This window comes from Fringilla coelebs (genome assembly GCF_963513975.1).
Source record: "Fringilla coelebs genome assembly, chromosome: 26".
Lineage (NCBI taxonomy): Eukaryota > Metazoa > Chordata > Aves > Passeriformes > Fringillidae > Fringilla > Fringilla coelebs.
Window position 1 is genome coordinate 4,765,443 of NC_140052.1, and position 23,355 is coordinate 4,788,797.

Consider the following 23,355-nt stretch of genomic DNA (forward strand, 5'->3'; position numbering starts at 1 on the left):
TTTTAGGTTTTGTTCCTCCTTCATGGAAATGTTCAGTAAAGTTTGAATTCATGGTGAATTTACCTTGACTGGGAGAATTTTTGCTTTTGGGTTACCTGTATTTAATTATTTCTGTGGCTTAGAGGTAGTTATTAAAATGACATTATGATTTGATCAACTGAGATACTGTTTCTGCTGTAAAATTTTGGCTGGGTTAGAGGTTATTAACAAGACTACTATTGCAATCACTCTTCAGGTTTTTAAGTACTTCTGCAGTGGTGTGAAAATGTAAAAATTCTAATATTTATTAATCCAGTTCTCTTAAATACAGTATTTGTCTTGTACCATGCATGCGTGACCATGAGCCTTTGTAAGGATTTTACCTTTTTTTTTCACCTGTTAGCCTTGTAAAACAAATGAACTGCCCCAGGGACAGCAGCTGTTTCCAGTGGGTGAAGAAACGAGCGGGCCCTACTCCTATTTAGTAGCATGTGACTAATTTTACTCCAGCAAACCAGACTTCCCAACAGTTTGAGAAACAACTCGTTGAGTAACGTTAATCACATGTGTAGCTGTTTCCAGGGCCAAAGCTTAATCTTTATCTTCCTGTGAGGGCACTGAGGTGATGAGATGCTTTTGCTGTGGAGCTGGTAAAATCGTGTTCTGTGAAGGTGCAGGTTTAACGATGCTGGTTTGGGAAGATGAGGGCCATGGTATTGAGGCTGCTGTTCCTGTGCCACCCAGAGCCCCAGGGATGCACTGAAGGTGCTGAGCACAGCCCTGCACGGAGCTCAGCACGTGAAGATGGCACAGAGTGCCCGGGTGCAGACACCCAGAGCAATACTTCGGTACAGCTTCCTCTTGCACCACAGCTGGGCCTGCTGGGAATGGTTAAAGCTCACCTTGGAAAAGGGTTTGGGTTTGCTGGTAATGGTGATCCTTGAGATGTCATTCATCTGAGGTTTAACTCGTCCTCACCAAACCCAGCTCCTGCCTGTGCTGTCACACTATCCATTAGAGAATTCTCTAAGCACACTGTCCACTGATACATGCTGTAAATCATATATTTTATTAATAAAAGTACACAGAGAATACACTTTGTCAGGATGCTTTTTATGCTCTTTCCTGCCCCTACCCTTTTCTGCGTTTGCAGGTATTTTTGAATGAGTGGTCTCTTCCCTGTGCCTGGGGAACTGTGTCCCCTTTCCTGTCCCTAGGCAGGATGGTGCTGGTCACTGCCTTCAGCTGCTCCAGTCACACAGCATCCTCAGTGCCCTGTAAAACCAGTGCAGATTTGCAATTCCCGGTCCCTGAATGCCAGACTAAACATGGGGAAGGCATTCTCCTCCCTGCATCTTGTCCTTACGCCACTGATGGTACTGAAATGCCACCAACCACCACTTAGGTCGTTTGTGTCTACAATGTGACAACAGCAGTGTCACTCCTGCCACCAGTTACTGTTCAGAGTGAGGTGTTTATCCAGCTGACACAGTGCTGAGGTGCAGGAGAGCCCTGTGCCCTCAAATCCTTTGTCACTTCCCTGCTGGATGTGCAGCAGCACCTGCTCCCCTACTGCTCCGTTCAGGGAGGACAGGATCATTTATTGCTTAACTGCAGGTCCTTTTATTATCAGCCTGATTGGAAAAAGCTCAGGTGGTGCTGACAAGCAGAAACCTGTGGGATTTCCCCTCCTGGAGAAGGGCTATGGATGATGGAATACCAATATTTTAATAGAGATTTTTATTGTCGTCCTCTTAGGCACAGCAGAGCTGGGAAGCAATTTCCTGTGCGCTGTTCTTCTGCTCTTCCCCTCGGGCTGTAGAGGTGTAAAACATCCTGGCTCCCATCAAACGCTCCTGTTATTGAATGAAAGGTGCCTCCTTTTGCCCTTTCCCGTGGAATTGGCTGTTGTAAAGGGAAGGACTAGTGCCTTGGATCGAGGTGTGCGGGGAGTGAGGCTGCTGTAATGACTGTGGGTGTCTGGAGCTGTTTGTCTGCCTGCAGCAAACATCTTATTTTACTTGGTTTGGGCTTGTAAAGATAAGCGGCGGACTTAAACCAGTGTTTGTTTCACAGCTGCGAGAATAAAAACTGTGAATTCAATTTCTCTACACAGTGAATTTTACCCTCCAATTCTAACAGTCTCAACCTTTGCAAAGAGGGAAACAGCCCTGGCTGGTTTTAATAACGCTTTTCTGAGCCAGGGCTCTCCACTAGGAGGCAAACGTTACCATAAAGTCGCGCAGGCTTCGGAACCGCGAGCGGTCACGGCGAGGTGTGGTCACTGTCCCTCGAAGTCACCTCCGGAATCAACAGTGATCAGTTGTTGCTAAATATGAAACACTATAAAAGCGTTTCCAGGGTGGATTAATGCAGTACTAAGAGTTCAGCCGAGGTGTGCAGGGCGAAGAGCCCTTGTGCTGGGAGGATGCTGGGTGTGCCCAGCTCAAGAAAGGGCACTTTTTCCGCTTTGGGGAACAGAAATACTAAACAAAGAAAATAAAAGTTATCATGGCATGTTTTAGACTTGAGAATCATGCAATGTTTTCGGTTGGAAAGGACCTTAAATCCCATCCAGTGCCACCCCCTGCCATGGGCAGGGACACCTTTCACTGTCCCAGGGTGCTCCAAGCCCCGTCCAACGTGGCCTTGAGCGCTTCCAGGGATCCAGGGGCAGACAGAGCTCTTCTTCTGTACTTGTTTCAAACATTTAGAATACCTTGGAACCATAAAATAATCCCAGTGGGATTACCTTGGCACAGGTCTTGTTAATTGTTTGATTTCAATTGACTTAAAGGTTTGGGTCTTTTTCCTGGAAGAAAAACCTTTGTATTGCACTCCAGTACAAAAAGCTTTTCCCAGGAATCTGTGGCCATTGTTTCTCTTCTATTAATATGTGGTTTTGTGTCCATCCAATGCTGCCATTGTCACAGCATTTTCCATCTGAGGATTCAAATTACAAATATTAATTACATCATTCAAGTGCCTCAAGGAACCTGTGGAGTGGTTCGAGCACAGGGCTGAAAGTCAGGCCTTGTGAATGCTATTTCTGGCTCTGCATTGACTCACTCTATAATCTTGATCAATTTATTTCTGACTCAGAAATTTTAATAGTCCCACTTGACTGATAAATATTAATGTCACAAGTGTTGTGGCAAATGCTTCCTGAACGAGGGTGGTGACAAATGCTCATGTTAGCCTGTGATTCGAGGGTTGCAAAGTAGGGTTAGGTTACCTGGGCAGGTTTTTAATTCAAAATCACAAGTAGCTCATTGTTCTGACTTCAATCTCAAATGTTTCTGCAGCCCCTCCACCTGTAAACAGATGTTTTATCAAATTAATTCAATTACTGCTTTCTTTTTACTACTAACATAGCTAATTCTCTCCCAGGGCTATCCCAGAGACATCCAGGTTTTCCACAGGGTCAGATATTTGGTACTGTCATGCAAGGCCTGCAGTCAAATTCAGGAGAAGTCTTGGTGTTACAAAAGGTAGATTTCAAACCTCCAACATTAGTGTAAATAAAATGAAGACAAAAAATACTTAGGTATTGTAGTAAAGGACATTTGTGACACTTGTGCATACAAGCTTTTTCTCTAGCTAAAAAAAGTTCTGACACAAATAAGTGATTTCTTCACATTAGTAATGGGGAGCAAACAAAGAACACTACTGGAGTTGTGTCTGTGTGACTTCACTCTGATGGTGTTGCTGTTACTGAACTCCTTCAGTGAGTACAGTAATGAAAAAAACACAATTTATACTCTTGTGGCTGTTGATGGGAGGACTTTATGGTGTAAAAGGCTCCTTTACAACTTTTGGTAAGCAAAATGCATATAAATACAGATATGCAAGTAAGAGACATGAGACTGAAGTCGCAAAATTACACCAAAAAGAGCCCAGGCCTCCAAATAAATCTTGACATTGAAGTGATGTCAAAATCAGAATGGAGAGAACAAGATGAAAAGCAGGCTGGGGGCAGGGGGCCCTTGTGGCTCTGCACAGCTCCTGGCAGGAGGGCACAGCCGGGGGGTCGGGCTGTGCTCCAGGAACAGGGACAGGAGCAGAGGGAACGGCCCCAGGCTGGGCCAGGGCAGCTCAGGGTGGGCACAGCAGGAATTTCCCCATGGAAAGGGGGCTCAGGGCCTGGCACTGCCCAGGGAGGGTTGGAGTGCCCAGCCCTGCAGGGGTCACCCGGCCGTGGCACTCAGAGCTCTGGGCTGGGCACGGCGGCGATCGGGCACCGCTCGGACTCTCTGGGAGGGCTCTGCCAGCCTGACGGGCCGCGCGGCGCACTCCGCTCCCTGTGTCACTCCCGGTCCCTGTGTCACTCCCGGTCCCTGTGTCCCCTCTCCGCTCCCTGTGTCACTCCCCGGTCCCTGTGTCCCCTCTCCGCTCCCTGTGTCACTCCCGGTCCCTGTGTCCCCTCACCGCTCCCTGTGTCACTCCCCGGTCCTTGTGTCCCCTCTCCGGTCCCTCTGTCGCTCTCTGTCCCTCTGTCGCTCTCTCCGGTCCCTCTGTCGCTCTCTGTCCCTGTATCGCTCTCTGTCCCCTCTCCGGTCCCTCTGTCGCTCTCTGTCCCCTCTCCGGTCCCTCTGTCGCTCTCTGTCCCTGTATCGCTCTCTGTCCCTCTGTCCCCTCTCCGGTCCCTCTGTCGCTCTCTGTCCCTCTGTCCCCTCTCCGGTCCCTCTGTCGCTCTCTGTCCCTGTATCGCTCTCTGTCCCCTCTCCGGTCCCTCTGTCGCTCTCTGTCCCTTCTCCGGTCCCTCTGTCACTCTCTGTCCCTCTGTCCCCTCTCCGGTCCCTCTGTCGCTCTCTGTCCCTCTGTCGCTCTCTGTCCCTCTGTCGCCTCTCCGGTCCCTCTGTCGCTCTCTGTCCCTCTGTCCCCTCCCCGCTCCCTCAGCCCCGCTCCCTCAGCCCCGCTCCCTCAGCCCCGCTCCCTCAGCCCCGCTCCCTCAGCCCCGCTCCCTCAGCCCCCGCCCTGCGCACGCGCGGGACGTGCGCGGGCGCGGGTCGCGCCATGGAGGCGGAGGGCGGGAGCAGCGCGTGCCGCGCCTGCGCAGCGCGACGGGGTGGGGCGGGGCGGCCGGGCCCGGAACGGAGTCCGGGTTTGTTGTTTTTGCCCCAGCGGCTCCTCAGTCGCCTCAGCCGCGCCGCCGTCGCCATGTCCAGCCCTCAGGAGCAGCCGCAGCACAACAACAACAACAACCCGCCGGCGGACGGGACGCACGGCGAGCCCGGCCTCAACAGTGAGTGCGGCCGCGGGGGCGCGGGCGGGGAATGGCGCGAGGGGCCCTGAAGGGGCCGCGAGCCCCTCGCGCCGCTCCGGGCCGCCATTGGCGTAGGACGCGGCGCGCGAGCCGCCGGGGGCCAATGGCCGGGGCGGAGCGGGTATAAATGGCCCGGCGGCCGCCGCGGGGGGCGGCGGGGTCCGTGAGGGGCCGGCTGGCCCCGGGAGCGCCGAGGGGCCGCGGCACCAGCGGGGCGGATAAAACGGGCTCCGGGCGCTGGGAGAGTGCTGCGCCTGGCGGACCCGACCCGCCTCCTTGTGCAGGGGGCTGAGGGCGGCCGAGTCCCCCGAGGAACGGCCCGAGCTCGTTGCGTGGTTACACGGAGTTTACCCGAGCAGCGACTATGGGGATACAGCGGGGTAGGGGGAGGAGCGTGGCTGTGGGAATGAGTTTATTCAGTGGCTGAGTCAATAGCACTGACGTGAGCTATTTCCCTCTATATCCGGCGTCTCTGTCAGCTGCTTTGCTGCATCCTTTTGTTCCTGGGATAACACTAGTAAGGCACATCGTGTAGGCTCTGGTACTTACTTGGCCAGTGCTTTCCCTTCGTTATAAACAGCTCCTCCGGTATGTCTTTTCATCTCTAAATGTTAAGGATAGAAGAGGTGAATAAATTGCATTAATGATTAACTGTAATCTCCGTAGTTTACGATGCAGTTTAGCTGACCACAAAATAAACTTGTTGGTTGCTTTTCCATAACTCAATGGAAATTGTATGAAAGGAAGAATAAACTGTGTCCTTTTCATAACGCTGCTATTGTGTTGTGGTAACACTACCTTGTGTGATAACCGTGGCACCTTAAACAATGTTACCTGAATCAATAATCTTGGCAAATTATTCAGGCCTGTTATACTTAAATAACAATTAGGCTGTCAAAGTTGTGACGTGCTGGGTGCCTGACTCCATGCTTACTTCAGAAATGGCCATATTTGATGCTTGTATATTTTATTTTTAATTTCTGGCAATGTGGTAACTCTGGGACTCATTAATCTGCTGGGTGATAGGGGTGACAAGAGCTCTGTAAGCCAGGGATGGATCTGCCCACGGAGATCTTGCTGCTGGGGCAGCACTCTACGTAGAGGCTCACCCGGATCAGTGATTGCTGGAGGAGCTGAGCACAAGGCAGGAGAGGGAATGTTTGACACTCTGTGCCCCAGCAGCAAAACAAATGCACCCAATGGGTTCCCCACAGGCTTAGTGCTGCTTTCAGATGTTCACCCTCTGTACAATGCTTCGGTGGGAAAGGTGCCTTTTCTGCCATTCTCTCAGCTTTTCAGTGAACTTTTCAGGCTAATGAGCTGGGACACCTTTTCATGGTGTTCTTTGTGTCATTTGTGCGTGTTTAGGACCTTTTATTCAAAGATCCCTTAGCACCTGGAAGGCAGAAGAGCTGGGAATAAAACTGGTAACCTGTGCTTTATTGAGTTCAAAGAGATAAAAAACCCAGGTTGTTTGCTTTGGGAATTCTAGATGCTTCCTATATTTTAATAATTATAAAGCTCTGTTACATATTGACAAAAAAAATCCCACCTTAGGCAAGAGCCCATCTAGCTCTGTCATGGAAAATCTGCTTAATAATTACCATTGTGGGAGTCTGGTTGGCTTTCTTTTCCTTTCCCTCTTCTTTTTTTTTTTTTTTTTTTTTTTTGTTAATGTTGTACTTCATTGTAAAAGTGATATTTATTAGTTAATTCAGGTTGATCATGTCTCAGACTACTTGTGAGCTACTGAGTTGGTAGTAGCTTGGAGTATTTTTATATCTATAAAATGTATACAGATATTTAATTTAAATATTGCCTTTGGTATCTCCACTTCATGCACCAAGCTGAAATCAGAGGGAATAAACAAAATGAGACCAGTCTTCCCCAACATGTTTAACTTCTGCTGTTTAAACAGTCCACCAAGTTATGGAAAAACATAGAATTAAAGTCAGTGTATATAAATTCATAGTGAAATAATTAGCCATAGAGCAAAACCAAAATTCAAACAATTTTGGAGAAAAATGCCATTCACTTGAACAGTTGTTTGTGTTTTTTTTCTCCAAAGAGTGTGTGTTATGTGATTTGTGAAGGGAGGAGATGCTGCCACATTTCTTAATTGTCTTACTCTTAATTCTACCACTCTTCATTCTTCCACATTTCCTATTTTACTGTCAAGTAGAAATATGGTGAAAGTAAAAGTTCTCAGGCAGGTGATTAATGTACAAAAAAGCTCAGGGCAAACCTCATTCTCTGTTTTTTGGGCAGTTTATTCTCCAATACATTCCTGTCCATCTCTTTAAAGAAACAGATTTATGTCCCTGTAATCAGTGTTGGAGCCCAGTCATGCTCCCTGCTCCCTGTCCCAAAGCGGTTGTGAGTGCCAGTGGGAGTGGGCAGCGTGCATGAGCTTGATGGCAGATTATGCTTCCTTAATGTATTTTGAGTCATTCCCAGTGAGGTCAGCTGGGAACGTGCTGCTCCTCATGTCAACTCCTACTCAGCTCCCAGGGACTCTTTACTCCCAGGAAAATTTGGGATTTCTTCCTACTGTGGCCACGGTGTGTTTTAGATAAATACAGAATTTTTCAGTCTGAGGTAAATGAGTAAAAACTTTATTTGTGACAGTGGGTTTACAGCTGTGTGTCAGAGTAAGGAGATCTGATCACCATCCTCTGGGTGTTCCAGTGTCAGAGACACACATCCCCTCACGCTTTCGTCCTCTGCTGATTGTTTTGATCCTAGATGGCTTTGTAGATCCTGATTTTTTCCAATAGCCAAAAGTGGTTGTTGGGGAATATAAAGCTTTTTTACCTAACTTTTGACCACTTGCTAACTGCATTTGCCACCTGCTTTTTTGCAGGTGTGGTCTCTTGTGGTGCAAGGCAGAACAACTTCTTGATGAAGCTCTTAGAGTTTGGCCATTTTATTTAGGAATTCAGACACCAGCAATCATCACCAATCTGGAATGACACAGTCTCTGTCTGATGCTGACTGAGCAAAGCTGCCTCTTTCCAGTTAACACCTCCTTGTCTGAAAAGCCTAATGTGCAGTGCTGAGCTAGTGCCTGTGCACTCCCAAATTTCCCTGTTTGTGAATCCAGCCTGGGGAGACTCGGCTGGGAACCAGCAGAGCATGATGCTTCCATGGACATCACTGTAATGGCATCGTGAATAATTGGTACTAAAGGAGAATTCTTCATCAAATCAAGTTGAAAACAGGCTCAGTATTAAACATCCTTTCCTGTGTCACTGATGGAGCTCCCAGAGACAAAACCATGCTACAGAAAATAAGTGCAGGCACTCCCAGGTGCATTTCAGAAATCAAAAATCAGTGTTAAAATGTAGGACTTGTGCAAATAATGCTCAAAATGTTGTATTTGAAGCTTCAGGCTTGCTTTTCTTACTTGGAGGATATTTTTACATCCTGGGGGAAGATGTCCAAACTTTAAAAAATAGTTAACCAAATGCAAAAAGAACCCTGAAAGCTCCTACCTTCAGGTGGAATAAACTAAATTGCACAGGAGTTGTGGTGACATGTATCTCTACATGAGCCCAGTTGAAACATATCACTAAAGAATGTATCAGAACATACACTCTTGTATTTGGTTAATCTGTACATAAAATATGAGTGAAATACATTTTAAAATAAAAATCCTCTCTTTATCTACACAGGGTGTGAACTTTTTAGCAGCTGCCCTTGTCATCCAGAATACACTCCTGCTCTTTGTTGGATCTTAGAGTGCGTGTAGATGTCCCATAGGTGGAACTACCAAAAAATGGGGGGAAAACAGTAAATTGGAGCTTTTTGGGAGATGTTTGTGCCAGGTCAAAGCAAGCTGAAGGAGACCTGAGAATGGCAGCCTGCCTGATGTATAGAAAAATCAGGGATTGATCCAAGGCCTTTGGAAGTAAAGGAAAGGAGAATATAAAGCTGCACAGGGGGAAGTTTTGTAGTAGGGACATAGGGATGAAAATTCTGTTTGAGAAAGGAATGTAGAACAGGGTGAGGTGTAATGGAGTCATCTGTAGTTCACAAACTGCAGAGACATGTGGCTGATTAAAGTATTCATAGTTGGGGAGAAAGGAGACATCTTATTGACCAGCTCCAGAGTTAGGGAGCAGCAGCGCTGCTTTCAGGGCAGTTTGTGTTGATGAAAGAAGCAGCCTGTGGCTGTTGTCTCTATGCCATGTTTATGAGCTCTCTCAGGTCAGTGTGTGTTATCTGAACCCAGCATGCCGGTGTTTCCCTCTGGGTGCAGTTGATAAAATGAAGGTGTGTTCAGTGCTGGGGTGTCTGTGGGGTGACGTGTGGCTGCCCTGCAGGTTCCTGGGTGGAGCTGCAGATGAACGGCAACGGCAACAGCAACGACAACAGCAACGGCAAGAACGGGGGCCTGGAGCACGTCCCATCCTCTTCCTCTATCCACAATGGAGACATGGAAAAAATCCTCCTGGACGCACAGCACGAGTCAGGACAGAGCAGTTCAAGAGGTAGTTCCCACTGTGACAGGTAAAGGAGTGTTGGCTACTCTGCCTGTGATTTATGGCCCATTTAGTCCTGTGGATGGGTAAAGCTTTTTGTCAGGGAAAAGTCTGTTGTGCTCCAGTATTTGGAATAGCTGTTGGCTCGTGGTAACTGTGTGATGCTTCCACTTGTAATGATACAAAAACACATGTAATTCACAGTACTGGTAGTGTTCCCTACAAGATCAAAGGGAGTTGCATCTTTTCTGTAGCAGCTGAACTTTTGGGCAGTGCTTTCTTTGCTTTAGGGAGCAACTGTGAACTCTGTCGAGAAAGGTAGGATTGTAAATTTTAAAAAATTGAAAAGTTGGGGGGGTTAGGAAGACTTTGTAGTGCTGGTATTTGGGATCTGAAGGGTGGTGCAGTCTGTAACTCAGCTGAATAATGTCCAAAAGTACATGAGGAAATGATTCAGCTGAGATTTACCTACACTGATGATTCTTTAGTTGACAAAATGACATTATGATATCAATTTTTCTTTAGCCCGTCACCTCAAGATGATGGACAGATAACTTTTGATGTGGAAATGCACACAAGTAAAGACAGTAGTTCTCAGGTATTTTCTTCCTTAACTTTTAAAATATACATTTGTAAGTTATGGATATTTGATCTAGGCTTGAGGGGTAGAACATGCTCTTTGTGATGTCAAAAGACTTATATTCTCCATGAATTGAAATTTGACTTAGAGATTAATAGTGTTGGAGTGAGGGAAAAATGAGTCTCCATCTGTACAGCTGAGAAATGCTTCTTTCCTAGCAGTCATGTTACTGTGCAACTCTGCTGGCACTGGGTGTCAAAGCTGGGTTTAAAATGTTCGTATTTCTGCACAAGGTTTCAGGGTGTTCAGTGATTGCTGTGCAGGCACTCACATGACAGTGAGTAATCTCCATAACACAAACTGAGAGGAGATTAATGCTGAACTCTTAGTTTGATAATTTCATAGAATTGGCTGTCTTCAGCAGTATAAATAAAAAGAATTCCTGGAAGAATGAAACCTTGCATTTAATTTTGTCAAAGACCTGGGACTGTTGCAGTTCTGCCCTGAGAGCCAAAAGGGTCTGAATGAAGGTGTTGGTGAGCTCTGCGTCTCACTTGCAACTGTGCTGTTTGATTACCTCTGGGTTCGCTGTGCTTCTTACTTAATGTTGTAAGTGGCTTATTTTAATAGGAGTCACACAGGAGACTGTTTTAATACTAAGTAGGAGTTAAAGTCAGGGGTGTTCTCTACTCTTCCTAATTTATTTCTTTTCTTATACGGTAACATTTACATCTATTGATGTGAAATTAAATCTTTATATACAATTAGAGTGAGTGCTTGCTTTTCCCTCTTGCATCTGGGATTCACCCAGTAGAAGCTACTAGTTCCAAGTAATGTACATTTTAAATGATTAATAACACCTTTAAAAAGTCAAAATACTAGTTTTGAAACCTTTTTATTTGACTTTTCATGCTTTTAGTCATGTTCTGTGGGCTTTAAATGGAATGCCATCAACCTCATATTTTTTTCCATTTGTAAATATTTTTTTGCACAGTTCTGGTTTATTACATTTAGGATTAAAATAATCATTTGTTTTTGTAAGTTAAAAAAAACAAACAGTTTGCAATAATGTGGAAATCCTGGCTACAGTAATAGAATTTGGGGTTTCCTGACTTCTGCTGGCAAAATCAAATCTCTTTGAAATAATCAGCAGTCCAAGAACACTTACTCATTTATCAGGTGCCACCATTTGGTGCTTATCATGTCGCCACTGTTGTTGCCACTCTCAATTTAACACTCTGAGAAGGAGCTAATTGTATGTTACAAGGCTTATCCCCTGTGTGTTTCAGTCCGAAGAAGAAGCAGTAGAAGGAGAGAAAGAATTGGAAGTTTTGAAGAAAAGTGCAGACTGGGTGTCAGACTGGTCAAGTAGGCCTGAAAACATTCCTCCCAAGTGAGTTCAACACGTTTTTAATGAATATTAATATATTTTAATGAATAGATGAAGGAAAGGATCGTCACAGTCTCACAATCAAAATAAGTTCAACTTAGGAAGAGATTGATTTCTCTGTGGGGAGGCTAAAAAGGTCAAAACAATGAAGTATGAAAATCAAAATAGCAGCAGAATGACTTGAAGGTAATACAAAGCCACAGCAACTGATTGCAAGGTTTCTCGACAAAATTATAATTAGTGGGAGAGCTGGGTACTTGGAGCTGGGATTCATGGGATTTAGTCTTGGCTTATTGAGTGGAAGATTGTTGAGCAAGTCTCCTAAATTCTCTGTCCCTTTTTTTCTTTCTATGTAAAATATGTAATGTTCATCCACGGAAGGGGAAACCTTGAGATCCTTGAATGCAAAGCATTTTTATTAAAATAGAGGATGCTGTCTAAATCTGGCAGACTTCTGTATCTGTGTTTGGAACAAAAAATGAGGCCTCTTGCTAACAAATCACATCCTGAAATTCCCTCTCTCGGACCTACCTCTCTCTGCAGCTCCTGCTCCCTTTGTGTCTATACTGTCTGTGTAAGTGGTCTCTGCACAATCCCTCCTCTTATTATCTTTGATTCCTTACTCTGTGTAAGGGATCTCGGGCTTTGATCTCTAGCTCTTTGTACTAAAAAAAAAAAAGTTCCTACAGAGATCTGTGCATTTGTGTGCAAAAAAAAAAAAAAAAAAAAAGGGAAAGAAACAAAAAAGTCTTGTTGAATTTTTCCCCCCTCCCCCTCTTCTTCCAGGGAATTCCATTTCAGACATCCTAAACGTTCAGTGTCTCTAAGTATGAGAAAAAGTGGAGCAATGAAAAAAGGTGGCATTTTCTCTGCAGAATTTCTTAAGGTTTTCATTCCATCTCTGTTCATATCTCATGTTTTGGCTCTGGGACTAGGGTAAGTATTAACCTAATTCTCACTTCAGCTTTTGCCTTCCCACTTTGCTTGAATGTCAGGTCCTGCTGAAAATGACTTTTTCTAGAGTAATGATTTTTGTCTGTCATTTAGACTTGGTGTACTTTTACAAAAGCAGGAAAACTTTGCAGCAGTTAGAACTTTGCAGCCTTTAATGTGCTTTATTTCTAGAATAAATCGAGTTATATTGAATATGCATGGATGAGTTTGCAAATAACCTTTGCAATTGTAACATGTGCAATTTGATTATGTGCCTTCTATTTAAATGCTTCAGGTTATAAGGGAAAAAATTAGAATAGATGAAAAATAACTTCTACTGACCAATGTGAAACTGCACTGTAGAAATAATGATGCTGAGGTGGTGTGTGTGGCACAAACTCTGTAATTTCCAGTTTAATGCTGCATTGTGGTGTTACTGAAAGTCAAAGTTTGAGTACTTCGAGAAAGAGAGATGAAAAATTGGATGTGTCCTGCAAGATTAGCTGTGTCTCTGCTCAGCAGGGTTTACATTGCCTGTGTAATCCAATATAATCTCTCACTTTGCCTAAATCCTTACATTCTGTTTATCCACCTTAAATTCTGGGATGAGGCAAAGGCATGGACTCAAAGCATGGTTTTATTTAGCTTTGTGTTTGGTTTTGTGGATGTAGTTCAAGTGTCTCTTCAGATTCTTCTAAATTTTCAAATAAATTAGGATAGAATATGTGAGGATATACTGTGAAATATTTGTACTACAGAAAATTGTGCATTTCTGTAATGATTTAAATCTTGCTTGTGGTCAGTGTTTGCATAGATCCTCCATGCCCAGAGTTTTAAAGCTCACCCCCCTCCCTATAGGCAGCACTTGATATGTTTTACCTCAGTTGTCTGGAGTGTTGTTATGTCAGGTACTCAAAACACAAAAGCTTTTGGATTGGGGTTTTCAGATGAGCCTGGGACTGGAGGAAAACCCACTTTGGGTGAGTACTGAGAGCATTGATCCTTCCAGACTCATGCAAAACCTCACTGTGAGTAGTTTTATAGAAGAGCAGTGAAGTTCTGTGGACTTGAGAGAGGGATTAGAGCAGCTGGGTGTGTGGGCACTGTGGGGAAGCAGGGAGTATTCCTGTGCAATACCATATCCTTATACTTTTTATTTCAGCATCTACATTGGGAAACGCCTGACCACACCTTCAGCCAGCACCTATTGAACCCATGGAGTGCAAACCTGGACCCCATGTGACCTGTGAAGGTGTTACTGTCTCATTTAGTACATTTGACTTGAGACCATTTTAAGCATGACCCTGACTTCACCCTTTCCTTCCATATCCAGGTTTTTGCTAACTCTGGAATTCAGTATTGTGTTGGAACTCTGTTGAGGTGTTTGGCTATCCACATTCTTTCCCTCTCTCCCATTCCCCTGCCTCTTGGCCTGCAAGACACGTCAGAGTTGCTGGATGGAGTTTACAACTGTCTCTATGTTGCAAGGGCTTCTCTCAATGCAAAATGCCACCAGCAAGTTTAATTTTATCAGTGATGCTGTTGCCTCCTTAGTGCAACCTGACTTCAGTTGCAGTTGTGCATGGTATAAGTGTTGACTGCATGGTGGTGATGAAACAGTCTCTTTGGAAGGAAACTATTGATTGAAGGGGGAAAGATTTTTTTCTTTTGTAAAAAAGAAGCTGGTTGTGGAATAAACTAAGAAATCACTGGCAATAAAGATCCAGTTTAAATCAGCTTTCAGGGGGAATTTACTCGGCCCCTTGTATTGGCTAACAAACACCATTTGAATTGCAGGAGGCAAAGACTGCATAAATTTTAAAGTAGGATAACTAAATCCATCAGCATATTTTAATACTAGGTAATTGTTGTAATCTTGTCTTTTCTATGAAGTCAGCTCCTTATTCCTTGTAGGAAAACCTGTCTGATACCTAGGAAATATTAGAAAAATTGCATTGTTTGCATGTGAAGAAGCTTTTTTTTTCTTTACCCGTTTTCTTAAGGGAAAATTTTCAATGTGAAATTTTCCTTTTCACAGTAGTTCTAAATTAAGGAAAAACCCAGCAGCTGTAGTGTAGATAGGCTCTGTGTAAAAGGAAATTATTCTCTTCGTGGTGGACCCATTTACATCTCTGAAGATCCGGCAATTTCAGCGGGAAAAGCGTTTGATTCATCCTTAAGGGGGACAATCTTGCAGGTGCATAAAGGTTCAGAAGTTGTAAAAGCTCTGAAATGTCTTCTGCAAATGAATTTTCAATATTCCTCTCTCTCATTGTTTACTGTACAATCTCCTTTTTGGGGATACTTGGAACCTGAAAGTCACTTGTGATGTCTCATGTTAGGGTAGATTTTTCACTAATGTTGTTGAACTTTTATCTTAGGGAGCGTTAAGCTTTGTCCTCCTTCAGTGACACTTCTTTTCAAAATGTGAAGCTTTAGTACCAAATTGTTACAAAGCATCGGGACAGTCTTGTCCCTAAATAGATTTTATTGGATTTCAGAACATGTAGCATGAACTCTGAAGGATAGAATACTCCTTTTATATATATATATATATGAATATATATATACATATATATATGAATATATATATATATATATATGATATAGACTTTAATACTAAGTATTTAGGGAACCAATGCTAATTTTTAGACTAGCAAAAATCTCATTTAAATAAAAACTTTAGTCTGCTGACTTGTAGAAAATAAGAAAAGCTAGTCAGCCATTTGGAGAAAACAGCTACCTATGATTGTTTGCTTGCATCAGACTTTATAAAGTTGATTATTTGATAGAGCAGTGATTGCATGAACCAATTGATGCATAGAAGCTAAATCCCAGCTGAGATTTGGGTTAAAAAAACTTCAGTTAGCTCCCATGAAGTGAAAAAGTTAAGTATGAATCCACTGCTAAACTGTATTTATTTTCATTCTCTACTTCTGAATACGGTCAGAGAATGCTTTCAGGGTGAAAAACAAATCCTCTTGAGTAATCTGCTTTTTTTCCTTTTAGTTGTGAATACTTAGTGGCACTTGAGCTGCCCACAAGTGCAGGTTTGTTTTGGGTGTGGATATTGGGTTTCACCCAGAGATGGGGGCGGGCAGGGGAAGCTGGTGGAGGGTGTTTTAGAGAGCATCAAATACTTCATTTTACAGCCCTAAAATCTGAGGGGACCGGAGAAAGGCTGGACCACTTTCACTCCTAACACAGCACCTTGTTTTGTATGAAATTGGAGTAGTGGAAAAAGAGATTTTTACTAAGTAGGGAATACTTTTTAAAGAGGAAAACCCAGCAAATGACACCTTTCTAAATTAAAAGGTAATTCTTCAGAATGGCTGATAAATAACAGTGCAAACTTGTGGCTGGAGTATCAAGACCACTAATGACATTTGGAGTAGAACTGTGAAACCCAGAGCTGAGGAATGCCCCGTGGTCACTGTAACACTGGCTGGGATACAATGCAGTATTTATTGAGACCCTATTCTAAGCTTTGGAGGAAAATCTGCAACTTCCACTTTTACAATGAACGGGAATAGAGTGTTGTATCATTCACAAAGGGGTTTCAGTTATTGAGAGTTGAAGTTTTGTTAAGATAAATGTTGTTTAAAAAGCTTTATACCTGTTTACAGTTTTGGGAAAAAAAGTGTAGGCTTCATTTTTCTTACATTCAGTGAAAACTGGCCTAGACTTGTAAATAGGATCAAGAAAAAATGCATAAACTCGCACATTAAAGATGCAGGCTGACCTAACTGCAGCAAATGCATATTTACTTACTGTTTTCAAAAGTGAAAGCTGAAGATTGTTAGAAATTCAAATTTTTAATTGACATTTGTTGAAATATTGGAGTTAACTGAGCCAAAGTGATTATGCATTCTTCATAAATTAGTTAGCACTTTGTAACATTATATACAGTTTACATGTATAAGTTGTAGCTTATAAACATTTTGTGCCATTAAAGCTCTCACAAAACTGCTTGTCTGAAATTACTTCATGCTGCGCCTTTCTTTTGTCTTTCTTCTCTTTCCCTTTTTTTACAGGTCTGCTTTTTAAGATGTTTTATGGAACTGTTTTGTTCTGGGTGACATGAACGTTGAAGCTGCTGTTTATAGACTGGAATAATTTTTTCAGAAAATTGCTTGGGTTTGTTTTTGTTTTTTTTTTTTTTTAGTGACATGGGATCATCCGCTTCATTTCCTGAAGCACTTAATAAAAATACTCCCCCTGGATGGCTTTGTGTACCTTCTCCAAGTCCTCCAGCACCTTGTCCAGGAAAAACTCTGGAAGGAAAATAATGTGGTGGCATATGAAATGTAAAGTAGAATTGCTGAGATTTTGTATGATTGACCAACTCTATTGTATTCCTTGTATTTCTCTTCTGTTTCCTAATTGGGTTTAACTTGCAGATTAAAGATTAAGGGACAGAAACCCTAATTGTTAATCTGCCTCCATGTTCTTGGTTCAAGAGCACAGGTTATTTCTGTTTATCCAGAGGAGAGTTGTTCATTTTAGGTGGAAATGGCACCATTCTGATTACTTCTACCACCCATTTTAGTTATTGTTTTCTGTATTTTTAATCTGTTAATCCAGAATTTATTTCAGAAGAATAAGAGAAAGTTATAAACCCTACTTTCAGAAAGTTTCTCTCTCTGGGTCTCACAGTGAAACTTGGGTGTGAACTTTTGAATTGCTTCAAAACCTTTTTAGTTATAATTCAAGAATAAATACAAGATCATTTTGCATAAGGCAGCACTTTCTTTGCTCTGGGATTATTCTGGTGTAAATCACATTTTGATGGAGTTGAGGACTGTCTTCAAGTTTATTTTCACTCTTGTCCAGGAATTTCAGATTCTGGGAAAGTTCCCTTCTGCCATGACCCAAAGGAATCTCCAGGTGCTCTGTGGTTGAGTTCAGGGGTGGGATGTTCAGTCTTCCTTACACTGGATTCAGGCTTCACTGTACACATATGAAAAGCTTAGAATTTGAATAGTTAAATGGCAAAGTTCACTATAAAAGCATTATTTACACTTTTCTGCATATGCATACCTGTAAAGTATGCATTTCACCATCTGAAAGCGAAGCCCTGATTCCCTGTAAGGATCTTTGCCTTGTGTTTGTGATTTATGAAGACTCCTTTGTGTTTTGGGCCTTGAAAACCAAAATAAACCACCAGGATTCCTAAACGATGCCCTGTAGTTCAGCCAGCACTTTCAAAACAAAACAAAAACCTGGAGTTACTCTTGAAAAACCTTGTGCTGGATACAGCATCCCCATGAAAAAGAGAAAGCTCAATTAGTTTCCACTTCATTAGGTGCCTCTTTGTGCCCTGCCCAGAGTGAGCTGGGCTGACTCAGCCAGGCTGTGCTCCCAGCACAGGCAGTGCTGACATTAGGGGGAGAGCGAGGGGTGCTTTTCCAGGAAGGAAAGTAAACATGACTTAACTTTCTGAGCTGCTGCCAGAGAATTTAGAGTATGGAAACATGCATTTTTCTATTTTGAACTGTTTCCTAACGCTTTTCTGATAAGACTGGGAAGTTTGTTTTGAGATGTTTTTTTTAGGGGTGCAGTTTGCATAACTTGCTGTTTGTCATCTGAAGACAAATCAGTGAATTTTAAGGCCAGAAAATGCTTTATTCTGGTGTTTATAAAAAAAAGAGAATAGTCCTACAGCTGTTGAAGTTCTTACAGTGTATTCAGGTGTATCATTTAGGTCACAAAAGGACACATCCTTGCAAAGCTGTCAGTGCGTGGAGTTGTGCAGAACCTACGCCTTGAGCTGTTCCAGTCTTTAACTTCCATGTTACTTGGAAATTTAAATTTCAGCCCCATGATCCTGGAATGCCTTTCTATGGTAGATCAAGGAGCCTCTGACTCTCAAGTGCATTTTCCTGTGTCTTCTAAGTAAGCGTTTTAATTTAAAACTCTGTTTTAAGAGCAATCTTCTCACAGCCTTTTACTTCTGGGATGTAACATGCATCTAAATACAAGCTGGGAGACTGTCAATTATCAACAGAAAAAACTTCATATGCAAAATTCTGAGTGAAACATGTTCCTTGCCTCTCATTTCCTTATAAAAAATAGTAATTCCTCATTTATTTCAACAGTGCTACATGAGTTTATGAGCTAACGAGGTGTAAACAGTGCATGGTGAAATGTCAGACACCAACTGCACCCCTGGTTCTTCCAGCTCATTCTGTGGGCAGGAGCAGGCAGGGTCCTTGTCCCCAGGTGCTGGGAGGAGCTTTGTGGGACCATTCTCATTTTGTAGCTGGAACAACAAAAACACCTCCTCTGCATTTTGCTGCTGGTTGAAATCCTCTTCTGCTTTTGCATTATTCCCATTACTCACTGTGAAGGTCATAGATGGGATGTTCTTATCCTGCTTCGCTGCATTTCTGTGCTGTCCCAGGCTCTGGGAAATGTCCATTTCCTCGTGTTTTCACTCCTTCTCCATTCTGCTCAAACACCTCTTTGAGTCCACAGCTCTGTCAGGGGCAGTTGGATGACTGAGACAAAATATTGCCCTGTTTTGTGTGTGTTTCCTGGTTCCATGAGCCCTGCAGTTCCATAGGGGTGCTGTTCCATGTGGATGCTGGGAGAGCTCCAGGTCTTGCACTCTGTTACTTCATGTTTGATGTGTGTAACTTAGGATGGGAGTGCTCAGGGGCCACTGCTCTGTTTTCACCTCCAAGGAAGGAGGGTGTAAAGGAAATTTACAGTTTCTTCAGGAGCTGCAGTGCCAGGACAAGGACTAATGGGTACAGGCTGAAAGAGGGGAAACTTAAGTGAGATATACAGAGGAAATTCTTCCCTGTGAGGGTGGGGAAGCCCTGGCACAGGTTGCTGAAAGAAGCTGTGGCTGCCCCATCCCTGTGGGTGTCCAAGGTCAGGTTGGATATGCTTGGAGCATCCTGGGATAGTGGAAGATATCCCTGCCCATGGCTGAGGGTGGAATGGGATGATCTTTAATGTCCCTTCCGACCCAAACCATTCCAGGATTCTGTGAAGTGGTCTGTCATGTTTATAGGTGAAAGGGGGATACACACTAAATCAGTATTCAGCTCCAAATTTGGAACTATTCTGGATTTTTCCATTTGAGAATTCCTCCTGAAGGCCTGGAGACTGCTTTGTGACCAGTGTTTACTCCCAGTGGTGCTGGATAAGATAGAATTCCTCTCAGTGCAATTTCCTACAGATGGGAGGTCAGAAGGAGCTGCAGACTCTGCCCTGCTGGGCTGGGCAGGGTCTGTCTGTGCTGCCTGGGCCTGGCAAGGTCAGAGCATTTCTGCTCCTGGGCTCATTGAGCCAGCTCCAGTTACAGGACTCTTTGTAAAAATACAGCTACTTTTATAAATACTGGTAAGATGGGAACAAAGTTCCTGTCAGAGTCAGAAATGGATACACAGAGCTGGATTTTTCAGCTTCATCTTTGCAAAATCAGAATTAAAGCCTTGTAGTGTGTGAGGGCTGGCCAGAGCTGAAGCAGTGCTCTGATATTTTTTGCAAAGAATGGGACATAAAAATCTCTTAGTACTTACAAGACTTTTAGGTGCTGCGAGTTAGTTGGGTTTGAAGCTGTGTGCCTGGAGTACAACAGTCTCCTTTAGGATTCCCCCAGAGAGCCTGGCTGCTCACCTCTCACATGAGAAGGCTGCAGCACTACCAGGAGACACCCCAGGCTTGCTCCCACAGTGTGCCAATTGTCATTTCATTGCAGAGTGAGAAGCAGCAGACAATGACAGCTGCTGCTTTAAGAGCACTGTCTGACAGGTAGAAAAGATCTCTGGGGTTTCAACAAATTGCTTTAATAGCTTCAGCCCATAAACAGCTTTATGTGCCCATTTCCTGGTAGACAGCAGCTGCAGTGAGGATCTCTGGTGTAAACAGGGCGTTCTTGCAAGCACTGCAGTTTGCCCCAGTCTGATGCTGGGCTTTGTTTCTGTGTACTAAAAATTAGGTCTTGTATAGTTAAGTTCACAGGTATCCAGGGAAAGGCAGAACACAGAATCACTGAGGTTGGAAAAGCCCTCCAAGAGTATCAAGTCCAAGCTGTGCCCGATGCCCACCTTGTCCCCAGCCCAGAGCACTGAGTGCCACAGCCAGGCCTTCCTGGGACCCCTCCAGGGCTGGGGGCTCCAAACCTCCCCGGGCAGCTCCTGCCAAGGCCTGACCACCCTTTCCAGGAGGAAATTCCTGCTGCTGTCCAACCTGACCCTCCCCTGGCACAGCTCAAGGCTATTGAGCCCCACCTTTAAATTCTCTGCTGTCTTTTCACAGCGTTGTAAGCCTGGTTGGGCTCTCTGGCTGGAGCTGAATTGCTTTTACCGCATTTGGGATAGAAAGCCAAAGTCTGTTGGCTGCATTGTTATAACAACGAGTTAAAAGCACCAGTGGCTCGGAGGAGGAAGGTTCTTCCTCCCACTGCGGCTCCCCAGCAGCAGCAGCAGCAGGGAGCTCTGATGTGACTCGCTTCCTGCAGTCCGATGCTCAGACACCGGCTGTGCTGTGCGGGGCTCTGCCTCGGCCGTGCTCGGTGAGGAGTGTACGAGTGGCCGGGGGAGAGAGGGGAGGAGTGGCAAGAGAAGCATCGACAAAACGGGATTGAGTCTTTCCCGTGTGGAACATTCTCCGATAGGCTCGTGCGCTCGCTGAGAGGGCCGGCAGCAGAGAGCCCTCCGCAATTGGCCGCTCCGGCGGTGGCACCATCGCTGATGTCACCCTGGCAGCCGCCACACCACGCTCTCTTTGGGGGCTTTTCTTTCCCGGCAGAACGGGCTGAGAGAGAAAAAGAGAAAAGAGTGATGCTGAAAGTGCTGCCTTCCATTTCCTTCTGTGAGAGGCGCTGAGAAATCCCCAGTGCTCCTCCCAGCAGGGCAGTCGGAGCGAAGTTAATGTGAAATTAGTGTGTGTGTGTGGGGGGGTTAATTAGATTTCAGCGCTTGTGCACGAGAGTTACGGGTTTGTGAGGAGCAGGCGGAGAGCTGCCGCAAATCCTTGCTCTGCTGAGTGCATGGGGAACGGAGATGCGGTGGCACGGGGAGGATTGGGTCAGTCGGGAGCATTTGGAAATAGATAATAGGCTAAATGTAAGACAATAAGGAGAAAAAAAAAAGATTTCCTCCCAGCCCGTGTCTGCCAGAACTCTCTGACTGGGATTTGTGATACTGAATGCTTGAAACTTGGGAACATGTGTTTTTTGCCCCAAAGCACTTGTGTGTTGTTGCTGCTGTACGCACCTAGCTGAGCATCACATTTGCATAATTTGTATAATTGGCACAGCCACTGCCAGCCCAAACCACACAGACTGCACAACTTCCCCGTTCTCTTACCAGTTTATTTTGCTCTCCAACCCTTTCTGCTGAATTTGATCTTCTCCAAGTGTTCAGGTTTTTTTTTCAATTGGGCTAGAAATAGGAATTGTGTGTTTGTTTTCCAGGATGAGTACTTGAAGCAGCAGGTGCCTTTATGCCACTGATTTGATACTGGCTGTAGGAAAGTCTTTGTGACTCAGTCCTCTGTAAAATGGAAATATTAACGTGATGTGGAAAGATGTTAATGACCTTAGTTAAAAGCAAAGGATTTCTATAATCCTTTCATGTAATGATCCCAAATACCGAGGATATTTTTTCCAAATTCTCAGCCAGTGTAGATAATTTTAGTGTCAGCCCAATTGTATGCTTATGTGTGCTCTCTGACCTGTTCTGGTGTGATTTGTTTTGGATTATATGCTATGTCTGCCTTAGTTTATAAAACCAGATTTAATGACCCATGAAGCAATTACTGAATTTATATTCCTATAGAAGAATATTCCTATGAGACTCAAATTTGTGTGGAGTTCCATGATTTCTGATGGGCTGGTTTTCTGGGCCATATCTTACAGCAATAATGAGGTGATGGTCTTTAGTCTTAAATTACTGAACTGGATGTATCAGCACACTGAGTCAGTGAGCATATTTTTAATCTCTGTTTTTTATAAAATCCATATTTCACATTTATCTCTAGTACAACACTGTGTTTATTCAGTGGGATCAGGCAACAGGAATGCTGCATGAGCTGTGCCATGAGGATCAGGGTCTGAAAATCCATTGTGTCATTTCTGCAGTGAGTTGATATTGTGGAGTCTCACTGGAGAGCAGTGGGTCTGTGATATCAACTTGCTGGTGTGACCCAAACTGGGATTGTGCCAAATTCTGCTGCACAGGGGAGGTGGAGCCTTGGACATCTCTGTGCACGGGGTGTGAGTGATTCCAAGGGGGATGAGTGATGCTGCCATGATCTGATGCTTTCTCAGTGCACACACAGAGCCTGGGATAAAATCTGTCCCTCAACATTCTTATCAGCAAGGAAGTGTACATTGTTTTCCAAGCAAAATCCCTTGGCCTTCCCAGGCCTCCCATGGAGAGCAGTGAAACCCTTGCTGGTGAGCCCCACATGCTTTTATCGCATGCGGCGGGGCAGTGAGCCAGAAACTCAGTGATGATCTCTGGAGGTCAGGCAGAGCCATTACAATATGGGTTGGACAGGATCATTTTAAACCTCCTGAAGGCTTTTCTCCAACACACCAGTAAATACCTTCATGTTTTGACTTGAAGAGAAATGGGGCTTGATTAGCATTCACATGCACTGGGCTGCTTTCTTCCTTAGAGCTTCCATTATATTCAACCAGCAGCTGCTTTTCCTTTTTCCTGAAGGGAGTTTCTATGGGTTTTTGGTCAGCCTGTTAAAATCT

The 23,355-nt window shown here is 44.1% G+C and overlaps 1 protein-coding gene across 1 annotated transcript; it reads left to right on the forward strand.

Annotated features, from left to right (window-relative positions):
* The first annotated feature begins 5,051 nt into the window (after window positions 1–5,051).
* Window positions 5,052–17,259, forward strand: BNIP3L (BCL2 interacting protein 3 like). Its single transcript, XM_084221797.1, has 6 exons — window positions 5,052–5,224; window positions 9,571–9,757; window positions 10,255–10,327; window positions 11,599–11,702; window positions 12,486–12,635; window positions 13,795–17,259. The coding sequence occupies exons 1-6, from the start codon at window positions 5,140–5,142 to the stop codon at window positions 13,841–13,843; spliced, it is 648 nt and encodes a 215-aa protein (XP_084077923.1). The 5' UTR covers window positions 5,052–5,139; the 3' UTR covers window positions 13,844–17,259.
* Window positions 17,260–23,355: the final 6,096 nt, after the last annotated feature.

Excerpts from the sequence above, each read along its gene's own strand:
- BNIP3L (XM_084221797.1), top strand. The coding sequence starts at position 5,140 with ATGTCCAGCCCTCAGGAGCAGCCGCAGCACAACAACAACAACAACCCG. Across the intron at positions 10,328-11,598 it reads GTAAAGACAGTAGTTCTCAG|TCCGAAGAAGAAGCAGTAGA; the intron begins GTATTTTCTTCC and ends TGTGTGTTTCAG. Across the intron at positions 12,636-13,794 it reads GTTTTGGCTCTGGGACTAGG|CATCTACATTGGGAAACGCC; the intron begins GTAAGTATTAAC and ends TTTTTATTTCAG.